General features: G+C 38.4%; 4 protein-coding genes across 6 annotated transcripts; 3 read left to right on the plus strand and 1 right to left on the minus strand.

Annotated features, from left to right (window-relative positions):
* On the minus strand, nucleotides 1-2,804 carry LOC121630403 (neurolysin, mitochondrial-like; the record flags this gene model as incomplete). The annotated part of the gene is made up of 6 exons (XM_041970685.1): nucleotides 1-216; nucleotides 310-446; nucleotides 1,617-1,745; nucleotides 1,840-2,026; nucleotides 2,106-2,307; nucleotides 2,416-2,804. Coding segments are annotated over 6 exons (1,197 nt in total), but the record flags the coding sequence as incomplete, so codon positions are not given.
* A 1,403-nt stretch (nucleotides 2,805-4,207) lies between these two features.
* LOC121629842 (zinc finger protein 239-like) lies at nucleotides 4,208-5,825 on the plus strand. 3 transcript variants are annotated; one of them, XM_041969669.1, is made up of 3 exons: nucleotides 4,208-4,449; nucleotides 4,742-4,823; nucleotides 5,090-5,825. In XM_041969669.1, exons 2-3 carry the CDS (start codon nucleotides 4,755-4,757, stop codon nucleotides 5,696-5,698), a joined length of 678 nt encoding a protein of 225 aa, XP_041825603.1. In that variant the 5' UTR covers nucleotides 4,208-4,449; nucleotides 4,742-4,754; the 3' UTR covers nucleotides 5,699-5,825. The 3 variants fall into 3 exon arrangements, with proteins under 3 accessions (XP_041825603.1, XP_041825602.1, XP_041825604.1); XM_041969668.1 differs by having other exon boundaries at nucleotides 4,747-4,823; XM_041969670.1 differs by lacking the exon at nucleotides 4,208-4,449 and adding an exon at nucleotides 4,584-4,608.
* A 2,683-nt stretch (nucleotides 5,826-8,508) lies between these two features.
* Nucleotides 8,509-9,889, plus strand: LOC121629843 (zinc finger protein 239-like). The gene is made up of 3 exons (XM_041969671.1): nucleotides 8,509-8,513; nucleotides 8,806-8,887; nucleotides 9,154-9,889. Exons 2-3 carry the CDS (start codon nucleotides 8,819-8,821, stop codon nucleotides 9,760-9,762), a joined length of 678 nt encoding a protein of 225 aa, XP_041825605.1. The 5' UTR covers nucleotides 8,509-8,513; nucleotides 8,806-8,818; the 3' UTR covers nucleotides 9,763-9,889.
* Nucleotides 9,890-12,346: 2,457 nt separating this feature from the next.
* Nucleotides 12,347-13,753, plus strand: LOC121630404 (gastrula zinc finger protein XlCGF71.1-like). Its single transcript, XM_041970686.1, has 3 exons — nucleotides 12,347-12,587; nucleotides 12,886-12,962; nucleotides 13,229-13,753. Exons 2-3 carry the CDS (start codon nucleotides 12,894-12,896, stop codon nucleotides 13,751-13,753), a joined length of 594 nt encoding a protein of 197 aa, XP_041826620.1. The 5' UTR covers nucleotides 12,347-12,587; nucleotides 12,886-12,893.
* Nucleotides 13,754-15,005: the final 1,252 nt, after the last annotated feature.

Raw genomic sequence — 15,005 nt, forward strand, 5'->3', positions numbered from 1 at the left:
TTTCCATTTGCACAGCATTCAAACTTTTATTTTTTTTCCCCCAAACTGGAAAAGTAAATCAAATTATGACGTTTGTGTTTCCTGTGTCTTAATCAGTCCCTTGCTCTGAAAAAAGGCGTCCTGACATGGCGCTCGCCCAAGGAAGGTCTTCAGCATGTCAATTCCATCCACAGAGCCACCGGCTTCCAGTATCACCCTTCTGTACTCTTTTCCAACCTGTGTCAAGGCAAAAATAATCACACAAGATATTCCACAAACAAAGAGACTAAATTATAAGCAAACGGAAAACAGGCAATCCACCTAACCAACCTTTGGATTCATGATGCCTTCTTGTTTAAAACGACTGAAAAAAATGTCCATGGAGTAAACTTCACTCCACAGATAGCTGTAGTATTGACCATCATATCCTCCGGCCAAGTGGCTGAAACTGGCTGTCATATTGGTGCCTGCAGAAAACAGAAATGTATTTGTAGACACAAATTACAAAAAAAGGCATAATTTTACAATAAATTCTCAAATAATTAAATTAAACACAAACTTTGGATGCTAACAATGAAGTTCTTATAATTAAACATAATAAATTAAGTATTGAAGAGGCGTTGATTAAAGTAGAACTTGAAATAGGTCATCAGGTGTCTCTGGCTCCCCCTGGTGGTCCAGAACGGATTTATAAGAAGTCGATGGACCTTTGTGAAAACCTACAGCATCTAATTTGTATCAATCACCAGTTATTACGTTGACCTGATAACTGTCCTGCAGGCACATTGTAGCCTCCTCTGCTACTATGTATGTGTGCTTGGCACAGTGCAGAGGGATGGGCACCTTTTCGCCAAGGTTACCAACTCCTGCTTTACCTCAGCTTTAATCCCAGATAGAACTGATGAAGTGTTAGTTTTGTTCTTTGTTTTTTTTTTTGGTACATTTAAATTTTTTCCTTTATTATGTCTAAATACTTTCGTTATGTGAAATTCACATTTTTACATCAGCAAACTAACTTTATGGATATTTTAACATATAATCAGTAGGACTAACTTCTGAAGCCCAACAAGATCTTTTTCATTAGCAATCACTGTAAAAGCTATCAGCTTTTAGAGATGTGTAACTTTAAAACTCACAAACTGCATCAAATCGGTTACTGAAACAAGGTGCAGTAATGTGAGCAGAGGCGGGACATTAGGTTCAGTAATCCAGGCCAAATCCTGCTTAATTCATCGAAACAAGATTTGTGTTAAGATGATTCAGTTACATCATGGTAAGAGGTATAAATAATGTGTGATGCTGAAATTTACAACAGTCCCATATTCACATCTACTCAGAGAAGAGAAGAGCAGACTTTCATCCCTACACCATGATGCAAACTCAAGGAAGCTTGGAAGCTGCATAGATGCACAGCAACAGTAGCATGCTGTCAGTATTTTAGAGAGCCTGCAATACTTTACAAATAGATGTTTGCAGAGGAGCTTATGTGTTCCATGGTGTTTGGGTGAAAGTCTGATCCAATTAACAATGTCCAAATAAAATAATTAAATGTGTCAGAACTAAAACAAAACACTTTAATTGTATCTCACTGGGTCTTTTTACTTAGTGCTTCCAGTGTTTCTAAACTTTCAGCTGACCTGGAGTTGCAGGAACACCCAGGATGTCCTGGCAGTGCTTTGCAAACACTTCAGCTGTGTCAGCACTGGAGCTGGAGTGAAGTGATTGGTCCACTTTACTGAGGACGACCTGGCGCAGGTTCATCAGACCTGAGGAAGAGGCGAGCACATCAACACCCTGACATTGTGCATAAATGCTAGAAACGATTATGTCTCTTTTTTTGTGAGAATTTTAGTGTCTGACCGGTGTTAGCTACCCTGGAGGCAATCAGCTTGTCAAGCAGATTGTCTGGAATTGGCGAGCCGTCTTTGTAGTGGCGAGACATTCTTCTTAGAGGCTCTTTTTCCCAAACCCAGTTCTCCAGCATCTGAGATGGCACCTCCACAAAGTCAGTCTCCACCAGAGTGCCACTGAATTCTGAAAAAGTGGTCTGATTCATACACACAGGAAATGTTCAGCCTCTTTCACCCTAATTAGCTGACAAAGTACACGTATTTACAATGACTTACCTTACAGCAGAGCTCATGCATCACATGACCAAACTCATGAAAATAGGTCTCCACTTCGTGGTGCTGCAGGAGAGAGGGCCAGTCTTTCCTGGGCTTGGTAAAGTTAGCTACCATCGCTGCTACTGGAAGTCTGCGTTTTCCATCAGGCCCTCTGCAGCCAGGCAGGAGCCCAAAACAAGCTGCGTGGCCATATTTTCCTTCCCTGGAGACAAGCAACAACCAGGCAGAAAACTAAATATGCACACAAATAACACCACAAGAGCTTTAGTCAGCTGATTTGATGGTCTATAAGAAGAGACACAGTCTCTACCTTGGATGCAAGTCCAGGTAAAACTGTCCAATCTCCTCTCCTGTTTCTGCATCATGGACTGAATAAAGTTTGACGTTTTCATGCCACACATGAGCGTGCTCCACTTCTGTGAACGTGAGACCCAGCAGCTCCTGGTAGATATCAAACAGTCCTTCTGTTACCACTTGGAGAGGGAAATACTCAATCAGTTTGTCCTTGTTCACAGCAAACTTGCACTGCTCCACTTGATTCATGTAGTAGGGCAAGTCCCAGGCATTGATCTGCCCATCAAACAGGTAGCCCTTCATCAAGCACTCCCTCTTCTTCAGTGCAAGGATATATTTCCTCTCCTTTATGCCAATGGGCTTCAGTCTTCCATGGAACGTATCTGCAAAGGTAGTAAAGGAGAAAAATTATATAACTTTAGGAGGTTTTTTTCTTTCTTTTTTTTTGCACAGCAAAAACCACAAGAATTAAAAACATGAAATTTTATGACATGATCTAAAAGAACCAGTCGTGATGTGATTACCTCAAAGACATTCTGGTCTAGAGTCAAAACTCCTCCATTACTTTTCTTATCTGCATTCATCAGAATATGTCTTCCTTCAGACTCATTTCTGACATCACACCAAGGATCATCTAGGGCTGGGATCTCAAACTCTGGTACTCGAGGACTACTGTCCTGCAGGTTTTATGTGCTTACCTACTCCAACACACCAGATCCAACAGCTTGTTGTCAAGTAAAGCAACACTACTGAACTTTGGCAGATTTTCATCCCCTAACGAAGGCTAATTCAACAGTAAAGCTCTTTGCTGAGCTTTCTCCAGCCAGTAAGAATCAGTCCAACATTGACTCTTGTCTCATCTGCTGCCCTGTCACTTTCTGTCTTTCTTGAGCTCTTAAGTTAAACGTAGCTGTCAAGCAATGATCTGGGCTGGAACACAAAGTTGTGAAGTGCTGTTTCTCAGCCCCAGGATGCTACAGGGCAACAATGACCCCAGGAATACAACAAAAGAAAAAGTTGAGTGACGTCAGCCCTATTCTTTTAGGCCAGCACTGTAAAAAGCACATTACTTTAGACTAATTTTCTAGGCTCTGAAAGCATCAGGTGCCTTTTGGTAAACTCCAGATGGGCGGCCATGTGCCTTTTACGAAGGAGAAACTTCGTAAGTGGAAAGAAGTGGAAACAGGATTCATCTGAGCTCAATTTTGAGCTTAATGAGAAAGGCTGTGAATACTTGTGTAAATGTTATTTCTAAGTTTTTTTATTTATAAATGTGCAAACATTGCCAAATAAAATAGTTCAAGTTGTCATTATGGGATATTTTGTGTAGAATTTTGGGAAATAAAGTTTATTTATTTCATTTTGGAATAAGGCTTTAACATAACAAAATGTGAACGTACACCACCACACACTCCAAGTGGGTAAAAGAACATGACAGAGAGGAATTTATACTGAGTCTATATTGTGTGAGACACACTAGACTTTACATTCAGCGAGCTCTGAGCAAAAGTCTTAATACCTTTTTTAATGTTGTTAGACTTTCCTATAATCTTTTGAAATGTTCTTTAACAGTGACGGCATGTTTTGGTTTCTGAAAGGACCTAACTGACCTATGAATTACTCTAGAAGTAAAAAAAAAACTTCTAACTCAAGGGATGACCCAGTGTTGAGTCGACACATAACAGACAGCTGAATAAAGAACCACATCTCAGCATGTTGTGTGGTTGTGTTTAGCATTTTTCTGCTGTAAACTGACCCCAGGAAGAAAAGCTGATGCAGCATGCTGCTGACGCTAACGGGCATCTCAATAGACATAAACATGAACACAGTAGAATCTGGTTTTATCATGGAAACCATCTGTTGTTTACAATCAAATTTAGTGGCAGAGTGAAAGAAAGTGAGGGTTTATTTTTAAAAGACTTGTGGAACTGGACTCATTTGAACTGGTTTCCATGGAAATCCTCAGTCCACCAGTCAAACCTCAGTGAGCTCTGACCTCTGTAGCGACACTCAGAAACCTGCACATTGACAGCATTTTACCCAGCAAACGGTAAGAAAAACTCCTTAATTCACTGGAACTGATGTAGTTTACAGGAGAGTTTTTATTAAAAGTATTTAGCTTGTTTTTTTTTTAAACTGTGCACAAAGTTGACTGAGGGAGGATATAATTTAGTCTGACTGGATTATCTCATTAATCTCTACTAATAAAGTTAGTTTCTGCTGATGTTTTCTTTGATTTAAAGTATTTGAAGGCTGAAAAAGTTTAAACACTACAAGTAAAAATGCTGTCATTGTCCCAGTTTCTGGGCTTTCTTTTCTGACTTTGTATCTTTGTTTGTCAGAGCAGATTTAAAGATGAAGGAAGAAGAGGAGGAAATTTCCATTGAGGAGAAAAATCATCAACCGAGTTCCCTGCCAGCAGAAGTAAATCACTTCTAGATTTGTTGTCATTTGAAATTTTATGCTAACATCTTTAGTCCATTTAAAACTGATTCTGAGCTTTTGTGGAGTTTGATAGTTAAAAAACAAAAGTGTTGATTAATTATCTTTAAATAGAAAAATAATTATCTTTAGTACAACATTTCACGTTTCTAGATGTAATATAACTGCATATTTAAAGTCAATTGCTATCATCGCTTTAGTGGTCACCATGGTAACACTATCTCCTTCCTTCTGTCTTTGCTTCACAGAATCAAATCAATCCAGATGGGCCTCATGATGAGGATAGGGACGGTCCCAGTAAAAGACGGCCGGCTCAACGGATCTCTACTGAGGACAAACAACACCGCTGTGATTGTGGAAAATGTTGGAGGTGGCCGTATGAACTCAAGAAACATCAGCGAGTCCACAGGGGAGAAAAGCCCTACACCTGTCCTATTTGTAGGATGAGCTTTACCCAGTCGGGAAGTCTGAAATGTCATCAGCGCATCCACACGGGAGAAAAGCTGTATGCCTGTGACCGCTGTGAAAAGTGTTTTGCCAGGCTGGGAAATCTGAAACAACATCAGCGCGTCCACACTGGAGAAAAGCCCTACACCTGTCCTATTTGTAGGATGAGCTTTACCTGGTCGGGAAGTCTGAAATATCATCAGCGCATCCACACCGGACAAAAGCCCTACACCTGTCCTATTTGTAGGATGAGCTTTACCCAGTCGGGAAATCTGAAATGTCATCAGCGCATCCACACCGGAGAAAAGCCGTATGCCTGTGACCGCTGTGGAAAGTGTTTTACCAGGCTGGGAACTTTGAAACATCATCAAAGCATCCACAGTGAAGAAACTCTTCTCCCACCTCCATGATAATCTATAATAACAATCTTTGCATGCAGTTTGTCGAGTGTTGTGTTATTTTTTTGCAGCAAACAGACTCATGTCTGCATGTGACAAGTTCAGAAAGGGTCTCACTTTTACTGAGTGAAGCTGCACTTGGTTGCCATGGTGATATACGTGGGTTATGATCAAGTATAAAGTCAGTGTTGATCACAGGATAAAACTGCATCTAAATACCGTTCTGAGATCAGTTTAATCATCTCGGTATGGAAAGTTTTTATAACAGAAGCTTCTATACAAATCTCGCCTTCATAAATAAACCAAGTAGGTGCTACTATTGATCACATTTTTACTAATATTTATGATGCAGTGACAAGTGGATCACTTTAAATGATATTAGTGATCATCTTCCTATTTCTGCATAAATATAGAGCAACATGTTTATGTGGTGTAATGAGTGCTTTAAATGTGAGATTAGTGTCACCAGAGAGAGAACCACTGGACAGAGAACAAAACAAAAGGCAGAAACATCCTAAGAAGAAAGTCCGTCAAAGATCCCGAAGAACTATTCTTGATAACTGCTTAAAGAAATGACAGAAGTCTTGTGAAAGAGGGTTCGGACTGTTGAGGAATAAAGATGCGCAGACCAAATATTCACTTTCAAACTTCTTTGTTCATGCATCATATCCTGCAGGGGTCACTGAGGCTTTTGCACAGCAGTATATATTCTAAATAAGAAGTGGTAAAGCCACAGATGCAGAAAGTAAAAAATTACTGAGATGCACCAAAAAATATTGATTTTGTTCTTTTCTTACAAGTCATTTAAAATAAATTGATTTTAATCAAATCCAAACAAATGTAGTGGACTAATCCTTCAAGTTTTGTCTGTGAAAGACCTTCCTCTGACAATCATCAACAGTTTGAAATGACTGTACAAGATTTATATCTTTGGCAGGAGTTTGTGTCGTAGTTTAGTAGCGTGAAACATTTTTTACTTAATGCCACTTAATAAATAGCAGTGTGCCATCAAAACCAGTCACAAGCAAATTATGTTGCACTACTTTAACCAGGTCTCAGAAAATTCAATATCTTAGTATGTTTAGACTTTACAAGCCAACTGTTTAGAAAATAATAGCAATAATTCCATTAACATGTACAGAAAAACAATCTAAACTCTACACAAACACAAAATGTTTTCTTTCTTTTGTCATGGTAAAGGCGACAAACGGGTGCTTTTAAATGTCCACACAGGTTTAGGAGCTTTCTGACAAAGAGACCACAGTCAGTCCACACCAGGGAGAGCTTCTCCAGCCATCACACTGAGCCCAGGTTCACCTCAAACCCATCAGAGACTGTACTACCTGAGAAAACTCAGAAAGGGCCTTGCTCTCCACTAACATCCTCACCATCCTCTACAAGAGTGCAGTGAAAAGTGCACCAACAAATATTCTATCTCCAGCGGTTTTTCTGGCTGCAGTGTATTTGGGGTGTCTTCACATAGCGATGCAGAAGCAGAGCCCTGGGCATCACGAAGAACCCCTAACATCCTTTCTATGGATTCTTTCAGCTGCTGGCCTAACATAAAAGATATGGAAGCCTAAACTGCAGGACCACCAGGCTGCTAAATATCTTCTTCCCACAAGCCATCAGGCTCCTTAATAACACCATGAACTATTTGCTTTAGCACACACAGCTGCACTTTGCACGTCACAATCACAAAATTTATTACGGTATCTTTTGAACTTTCATGAACATTGCACAATGCTTCTTGCCACACTCCACCTTGATTTTAACACCTGATGCAATTTTCTTAATGCAATTTTTCAATAATGTTTTAAATGTTTTGGATTTGTTGGGGAATATAAAGTCATGTTGTTGTACTGACTTTAGTATGAACATCATGACTGGTAAAACAAAAAATCTTCTAACTCAAGGGATGACCCAGTGTTGAGCCGACACATAACAGACAGCTGAATAAAGAACCACATCTCAGCATCTTCACATGTTGTGTGGTTGTGTTTAGCATTTTCAGTACAAGCTGCACACATATTGGGTAAAGGATAGATGGTTATATTCACTGATTCATTTTTTAAATAATATTATTATGACAAAAACGCCATCTATGTTTTACCAGAAACGTCCGTTTAGCAAAAACACACATAATTACTCGACAAGGCGTTCAGTAGGGCTGTGTTTCACTCTACCAAAATGTAAAACACGTTTAAGTCAACGTACAGTGATGTTTAGAGCCATGCATGAGTGGAACTCACTACCACAAAATATTACACAACAATGCAATGCTTACTGTTTTAAAAAGCAACTGAAAATATACTATAAAAATATTCAGATTTAAAGTGAATAATGTGCGAGTGTATTTTAGTATGATAGTGTATAAGATGACTACATTGTAAATGAATGTATAAATGATGACAATGTATGGGAATTAATATTGTATTAGTGGAAAAAGTAAGATGATCAAAATGTTATTTTAATATTTAATTTGTAATCTGTGAAAAATGTGAATTGTAAACTTTTTCTACTGTAAACTGACCCCAGGAAGAAAAGCTGATGCAGCATGCTGCTGACGCTAACGGGCATCTCAATAGACATAAACATGAACACAGTAGAATCTGGTTTTATCATGGAAACCATCTGTTGTTTACAATCAAATTTAGTGGCAGAGTGAAAGAAAGTGAGGGTTTATTTTTAAAAGACTTGTGGAACTGGACTCATTTGAACTGGTTTCCATGGAAATCCTCAGTCCACCAGTCAAACCTCAGTGAGCTCTGACCTCTGTAGCGACACTCAGAAACCTGCACATTGACAGCATTTAACCCAGCAAACGGTAAGAAAAACTCCTTGTTTCACTGGAACTGATGTAGTTTACAGGAGAGTTTTCATTAAAAGTATTTAGCTTGTTTTTTTTTTAAACTATTCACAAAGTTGACTGAGGGAGGATATAATTTAGTCTGACTGGATTATCTCATTAATCTCTACTAATAAAGTTAGTTTCTGCTGATGTTTTCTTTGATTTAAAGTATTTGAAGGCTGAAAAAGTTTAAACACTACAAGTAAAAATGCTGTCATTGTCCCAGTTTCTGGGCTTTCTTTTCTGACTTTGTGTCTTTGTTTGTCAGAGCAGATTTAAAGATGAAGGAAGAAGAGGAGGAAATTTCCATTGAGGAGAAAAATCATCAACCGAGTTCCCTGCCAGCAGAAGTAAATCACTTCTAGTTTTGTTGTCATTTGAAATTTTATGCTAACATCTTTAGTCCATTTAAAACTGATTCTGAGCTTTTGTGGAGTTTGATAGTTAAAAAACAAAAGTGTTGATTAATTATCTTTAAATAGAAAAATAATTATCTTTAGTATAACATTTCACGTTTCTAGATGTAATATAACTGCATATTTAAAGTCAATTGCTATTATCCCTTTAGTGGTCACCATGGTAACACTATCTCCTTCCTTCTGTCTTTGCTTCACAGAATCAAATCAATCCAGATGGGCCTCATGATGAGGATAGGGACGGTCCCAGTAAAAGACGGCCGGCTCAACGGATCTCTACTGAGGACAAACAACACCGCTGTGATTGTGGAAAATGTTGGAGGTGGCCGTGTGAACTCAAGAAACATCAACGAGTCCACACCGGAGAAAAGCCCTACACCTGTCCTATTTGTAGGATGAGCTTTACCCAGTCGGGAAGTCTGAAATATCATCAGCGCATCCACATGGGAGAAAAGCCCTACACCTGTCCTATTTGTAGGATGAGCTTTACCTGGTCGGGAAGTCTGAAATATCATCAGCGCATCCACATGGGAGAAAAGCCCTACACCTGTCCTATTTGTAGGATGAGCTTTACCTGGTCGGGAAGTCTGAAATGTCATCAGCGCATCCACACGGGAGAAAAGCCCTACACCTGTCCTATTTGTAGGATGAGCTTTACCTGGTTGGGAAATCTGAAACGTCATCAGCGCGTCCACACCGGAGAAAAGCCGTATGCCTGTGACCGCTGTGGAAAGTGTTTTGCCAGGCTGGGAAATCTGAAACGTCATCAGAGCATCCACAGTGAAGAAACTCTTCTCCCACCTCCGTGATAATCTATAATAACAATCTTTGCATGCAGTTTGTCGAGTGTTGTGTTATTTTTTTGCAGCAAACAGACTCATGTCTGCATGTGACAAGTTCAGAAAGGGTCTCACTTTTACTGAGTGAAGCTGCACTTGGTTGCCATGGTGATATACGTGGGTTATGATCAAGTATAAAGTCAGTGTTGATCACAGGATAAAACTGCATCTAAATACCGTTCTGAGATCAGTTTAATCATCTCGGTATAGAAAGTTTTTATAACAGAAGCTTCTATACAAATCTCGCCTTCATAAATAAACCAAGTAGGTGCTACTATTGATCACATTTTTACTAATATTTATGATGCAGTGACAAGTGGATCACTTTAAATGATATTAGTGATCATCTTCCTATTTCTGCATAAATATAGAGCAACATGTTTATGTGGTGTAATGAGTGCTTTAAATGTGAGATTAGTATCACCAGAGAGAGAACCACTGGACAGAGAACAAAACAAAAGGCAGAAACATCCTAAGAAGAAAGTCCGTCAAAGATCCCGAAGAGCTATTCTTGATAACTGCTTAAAGAAATGACAGAAGTCTTGTGAAAGAGGGTTCGGACTGTTGAAGAATAAAGATGCTCAGACCAAATATTCACTTTCAAACTTCTTTGTTCATGCATCATATCCTGCAGGGGTCACTGAGGCTTTTGCACAGCAGTATATATTCTAAATAAGAAGTGGTAAAGCCACAGATGCAGAAAGTAAAAAATTACTGAGATGCACCAAAAAATATTGATTTTGTTCTTTTCTTACAAGTCATTTAAAATAAATTGATTTTAATCAAATCCAAACAAATGTAGTGGACTAATCCTTCAAGTTTTGTCTGTGAAAGACCTTCCTCTGACAATCATCAACAGTTTGAAATGACTGTACAAGATTTATATCTTTGGCAGGAGTTTGTGTCGTAGTTTAGTAGCATGAAACATTTTTTACTTAATGCCACTTAATAAATAGCAGTGTGCCATCAAAACCAGTCACAAGCAAATTATGTTGCACTACTTTAACCTGTTTCAGAAAATTCAATATCTTAGTATGTTTAGACTTTACAAGCCAACTGTTTAGAAAATTATAGCAATAATTCCATTAACATGTACAGAAAAACAATCTAAACTCTACACAAACACAAAATGTTTTCTTTCATTTGTCATGGTAAAGGCGACAAACGGGTGCTTTTAAATGTCCACACAGGTTTAGGAGCTTTCTGACAAAGAGACCACAGTCAGTCCACACCAGGGAGAGCTTCTCCAGCCATCACACTGAGCCCAGGTTCACCTCAAAGCCATCAGAGACTGTACTACCTGAGAAAACTCAGAAAGGGCCTTGCTCTCCACTAACATCCTCACCATCCTCTACAAGAGTGCAGTGAAAAGTGCACCAACAAATATTCTATCTCCAGCGGTTTTTCTGGCTGCAGTGTATTTGGGGTGTCTTCACATAGCGATGCAGAAGCAGGGACCTGGGCATCACGAAGAACCCCTAACATCCTTTCTATGGATTCTTTCAGCTGCTGGCCAAACATAAAAGATATGGAAGCCTAAACTGCAGGACCACCAGGCTGCTAAATATCTTCTTCCCACAAGCCATCAGACTCCTTAATAACACCATGAACTATTTGCTTTAGCACACACAGCTGCACTTTGCACGTCACAATCACCCATAATTTGATTTAATATTTATTACGGTATCTTTTGAACTTTCATGAACATTGCACAATGCTGCTTGCCACACTCCACCTTGATTTTAACACCTGATGCAATTTTCTTAATGCAATTTTTCAATAATGTTTTAAATGTTTTGGATTTGTTGGGGAATATGTCATGTTGTTGTACTGACTTTAGTATGAACATCATGACTGGTAAAACAAAAAATCTTCTAACTCAAGGGATGACCCAGTGTTGAGCCGACACATAACAGACAGCTGAATAAAGAACCACATCTCAGCATCTTCACATGTTGTGTGGTTGTGTTTAGCATTTTCAGTACAAGCTGCACACATATTGGGTAAAGAATAGATGGTTATATTCACTGATTCATTTTTTAAATAATATTATTATGACAAAAACGCCATCTATGTTTTACCAGAAACGTCCGTTTAGCAAAAACACACATAATTACTCGACAAGGCGTTCAGTAGGGCTGTGTTTCACTCTACCAAAATGTAAAACACGTTTAAGTCAACGTACAGTGATGTTTAGAGCCATGCATGAGTGGAACTCACTACCACAAAATATTACACAACAATGCAATGCTTACTGTTTTAAAAAGCAACTGAAAATATACTATAAAAATAATCAGATTTAAAGTGAATAACGTGCGAGTGTATTTTAGTACGATAGTGTATAAGATGACTACATTGTAAATGAATGTATAAATTATGACAATGTATGGGAATTAATATTGTATTAGTGGAAAAAGTAAGATGATCAAAATGTTATTTTAATATTTAATTTGTAATCTGTGAAAAATGTGAATTGTATACTTTTTCTGCTGTAAACTGACCCCAGGAAGAAAAGCTGATGCAGCATGCTGCTGACGCTAACGGGCATCTCAATAGACATAAACATGAACACAGTAGAATCTGGTTTTATCATGGAAACCATCTGTTGTTTACAATCAAATTTAGTGGCAGAGTGAAAGAAAGTGAGGGTTTATTTTTAAAAGACTTGTGGAACTGGACTCATTTGAACTGGTTTCCATGGAAATCCTCAGTCCACCAGTCAAACCTCAGTGAGCTCTGACCTCTGTAGCGACACTCAGAAACCTGCAGATTGACAGCATTTAACCCAGCAAACGGTAAGAAAAACTCCTTGTTTCACTGGAACTGATGTAGTTTACAGGAGAGTTTTCATTAAAAGTATTTAGCTTGTTTTTTTTTTTAAACTGTGCACAAAGTTGACTGAGGGAGGATATAATTTAGTCTGACTGGATTATCTCATTAATCTCTACTAATAAAGTTAGTTTCTGCTGATGTTTTCTTTGATTTAAAGTATTTGAAGGCTGAAAAAGTTTAAACACTGCAAGTAAAAATGCTGTCATTGTCCCAGTTTCTGGGTTTTCTTTTCTGACTTTGTGTCTTTGTTTGTCAGAGCAGATTTAAAGATGAAGGAAGAAGAGGAGGAAATTTCCATTGAGGAGAAAAATCATCAGCCGAGTTCCCTGCCAGCAGAAGTAAATAACTTCTAGTTTTGTTATCATTTGAAATTTTATGCTAACATCTTTAGTCCATTTAAAACTGATTCTCAGCTTTTTTGGAGTTTGATAGTTAGAAAACAAAAGTGTTGATTAATTATCTTTAAATAGAAAAATAATTATCTTTAGTATAACATTTCACGTTTCTAGATGTAATATAACTGCATATTTAAAGTCAATTGCTATTATCCCTTTAGTGGTCACCATGGTAACACTATCTCCTTCCTTCTGTCTTTGCTTCACAGAATCAAATCAATCCAGATGGGCCTCATGATGAGGATAGGGACGGTCCCAGTAAAAGACGGCCGGCTCAACGGATCTCTACTGAGGACAAACAACACCGCTGTGATTGTGGAAAATGTTGGAGGTGGCCGTATGAACTCAAGGAACATCAGCGAGTCCACACCGGAGAAAAGCCATACACCTGTCCTATTTGTAGGATGAGCTTTACCTGGTTGGGAAATCTGAAACGTCATCAGCGCATCCACACGGGAGAAAAGCCGTATGCCTGTGACCGCTGTGAAAAGTGTTTTGCCAGGCTGGGAACTTTGAAACAACATCAGCGCATCCACACTGGAGAAAAGCCCTACACCTGTCCTATTTGTAGGATGAGCTTTACCCAGTTGGGAAATCTGAAACGTCATCAGCGCATCCACACCGGAGAAAAGCCGTATGCCTGTGACCGCTGTGAAAAGTGTTTTACCAGGCTGGGAAATCTGAAACATCATCAGAACATCCACAGTGAAGAAACTCTTCTCCCACCTCCATGATATTCTATAATAACAATCTTTGCATGCAGTTTGTCGAGTGTTGTGTTATTTTTTTGCAGCAAACAGACTCATGTCTACATGTGACAAGTTCAGAAAGGGTCTCAGTTTTACTGAGTGAAGCTGCACTTGGTTGCCATGGTGATATATGTGGGTTATGATCAAGTATAAAGTCAGTGTTGATCACAGCATAAAACTACATCTAAATACCGTTCTGAGATCAGTTTAATCATCTCGGTATGGAAAGTTTTTATAACAGAAGCTTCTGTACAAATCTCGCCTTCATAAATAAACCAAGTAGGAGCTACTATTGATCACATTTTTACTAATATTTATGATGCAGTGACAAGTGGATCACTTTAAATGATATTAGTGATCATCTTCCTATTTCTGCATAAATATAGAGCAACATGTTTATGTGGTGTAATGAGTGCTTTAAATGTGAGATTAGTGTCACCAGAGAGAGAACCACTGGACAGAGAACAAAACAAAAGGCAGAAACATCCTAAGAAGAAAGTCTGTCAAAGATCCCGAAGAACTATTCTTGATAACTGCTTAAAGAAATGACAGAAGTCTTGTGAAAGAGGGTTCGGACTGTTGAAGAATAAAGCTGCTCAGACCAAATATTCACTTTCAAACTTCTTTGTTCATGCATCATATCTTGCAGGGGTCACTGAGGCTTTTGCACAGCAGTATATATTCTAAATAAGAAGTGGTAAAGCCACAGATGCAGAAAGTAAAAAATTACTGAGATGCACCAAAGAATATTGATTTTGTTCTTTTCTTACAATTCATTTAAAATAAATTGATTTTAATCAAATCCAAACAAATGTAGTGGACTAATCCTTCAAGTTTTGTCTGTGAAAGACCTTCCTCTGACAATCATCAACAGTTTGAAATGACTGTACAAGATTTATATCTTTGGCAGGAGTTTGTGTCGTAGTTCAGTAGCGTGAAACATGTTTGAACATGAATAATTTTGTAATGAAATGAACTATCAAAATACAACTCTGACAGTGGCTCATTTTAGCTAAAATGCATGACTCAGTTTACCTTAATGTATTGTAGTAAATTGAGTCACCCACAAAAAAGGGTTTTTCATAAAAAAAAAAGTTAACTAAGAAAAATTTACATTTCATCTGAGGTGAATCATAAATATCATTTTCCTTTATTTTCGATGAATATTTGTTACTTTCTGATTTATCTACCTTATCAGCTTCAAGAAGAATTTGTCTGCAGGACCACTCACCTCAGT

The sequence above is a fragment of the Melanotaenia boesemani genome, chromosome 19 (assembly GCF_017639745.1).
Source record: "Melanotaenia boesemani isolate fMelBoe1 chromosome 19, fMelBoe1.pri, whole genome shotgun sequence".
Taxonomy (NCBI): domain Eukaryota; kingdom Metazoa; phylum Chordata; class Actinopteri; order Atheriniformes; family Melanotaeniidae; genus Melanotaenia; species Melanotaenia boesemani.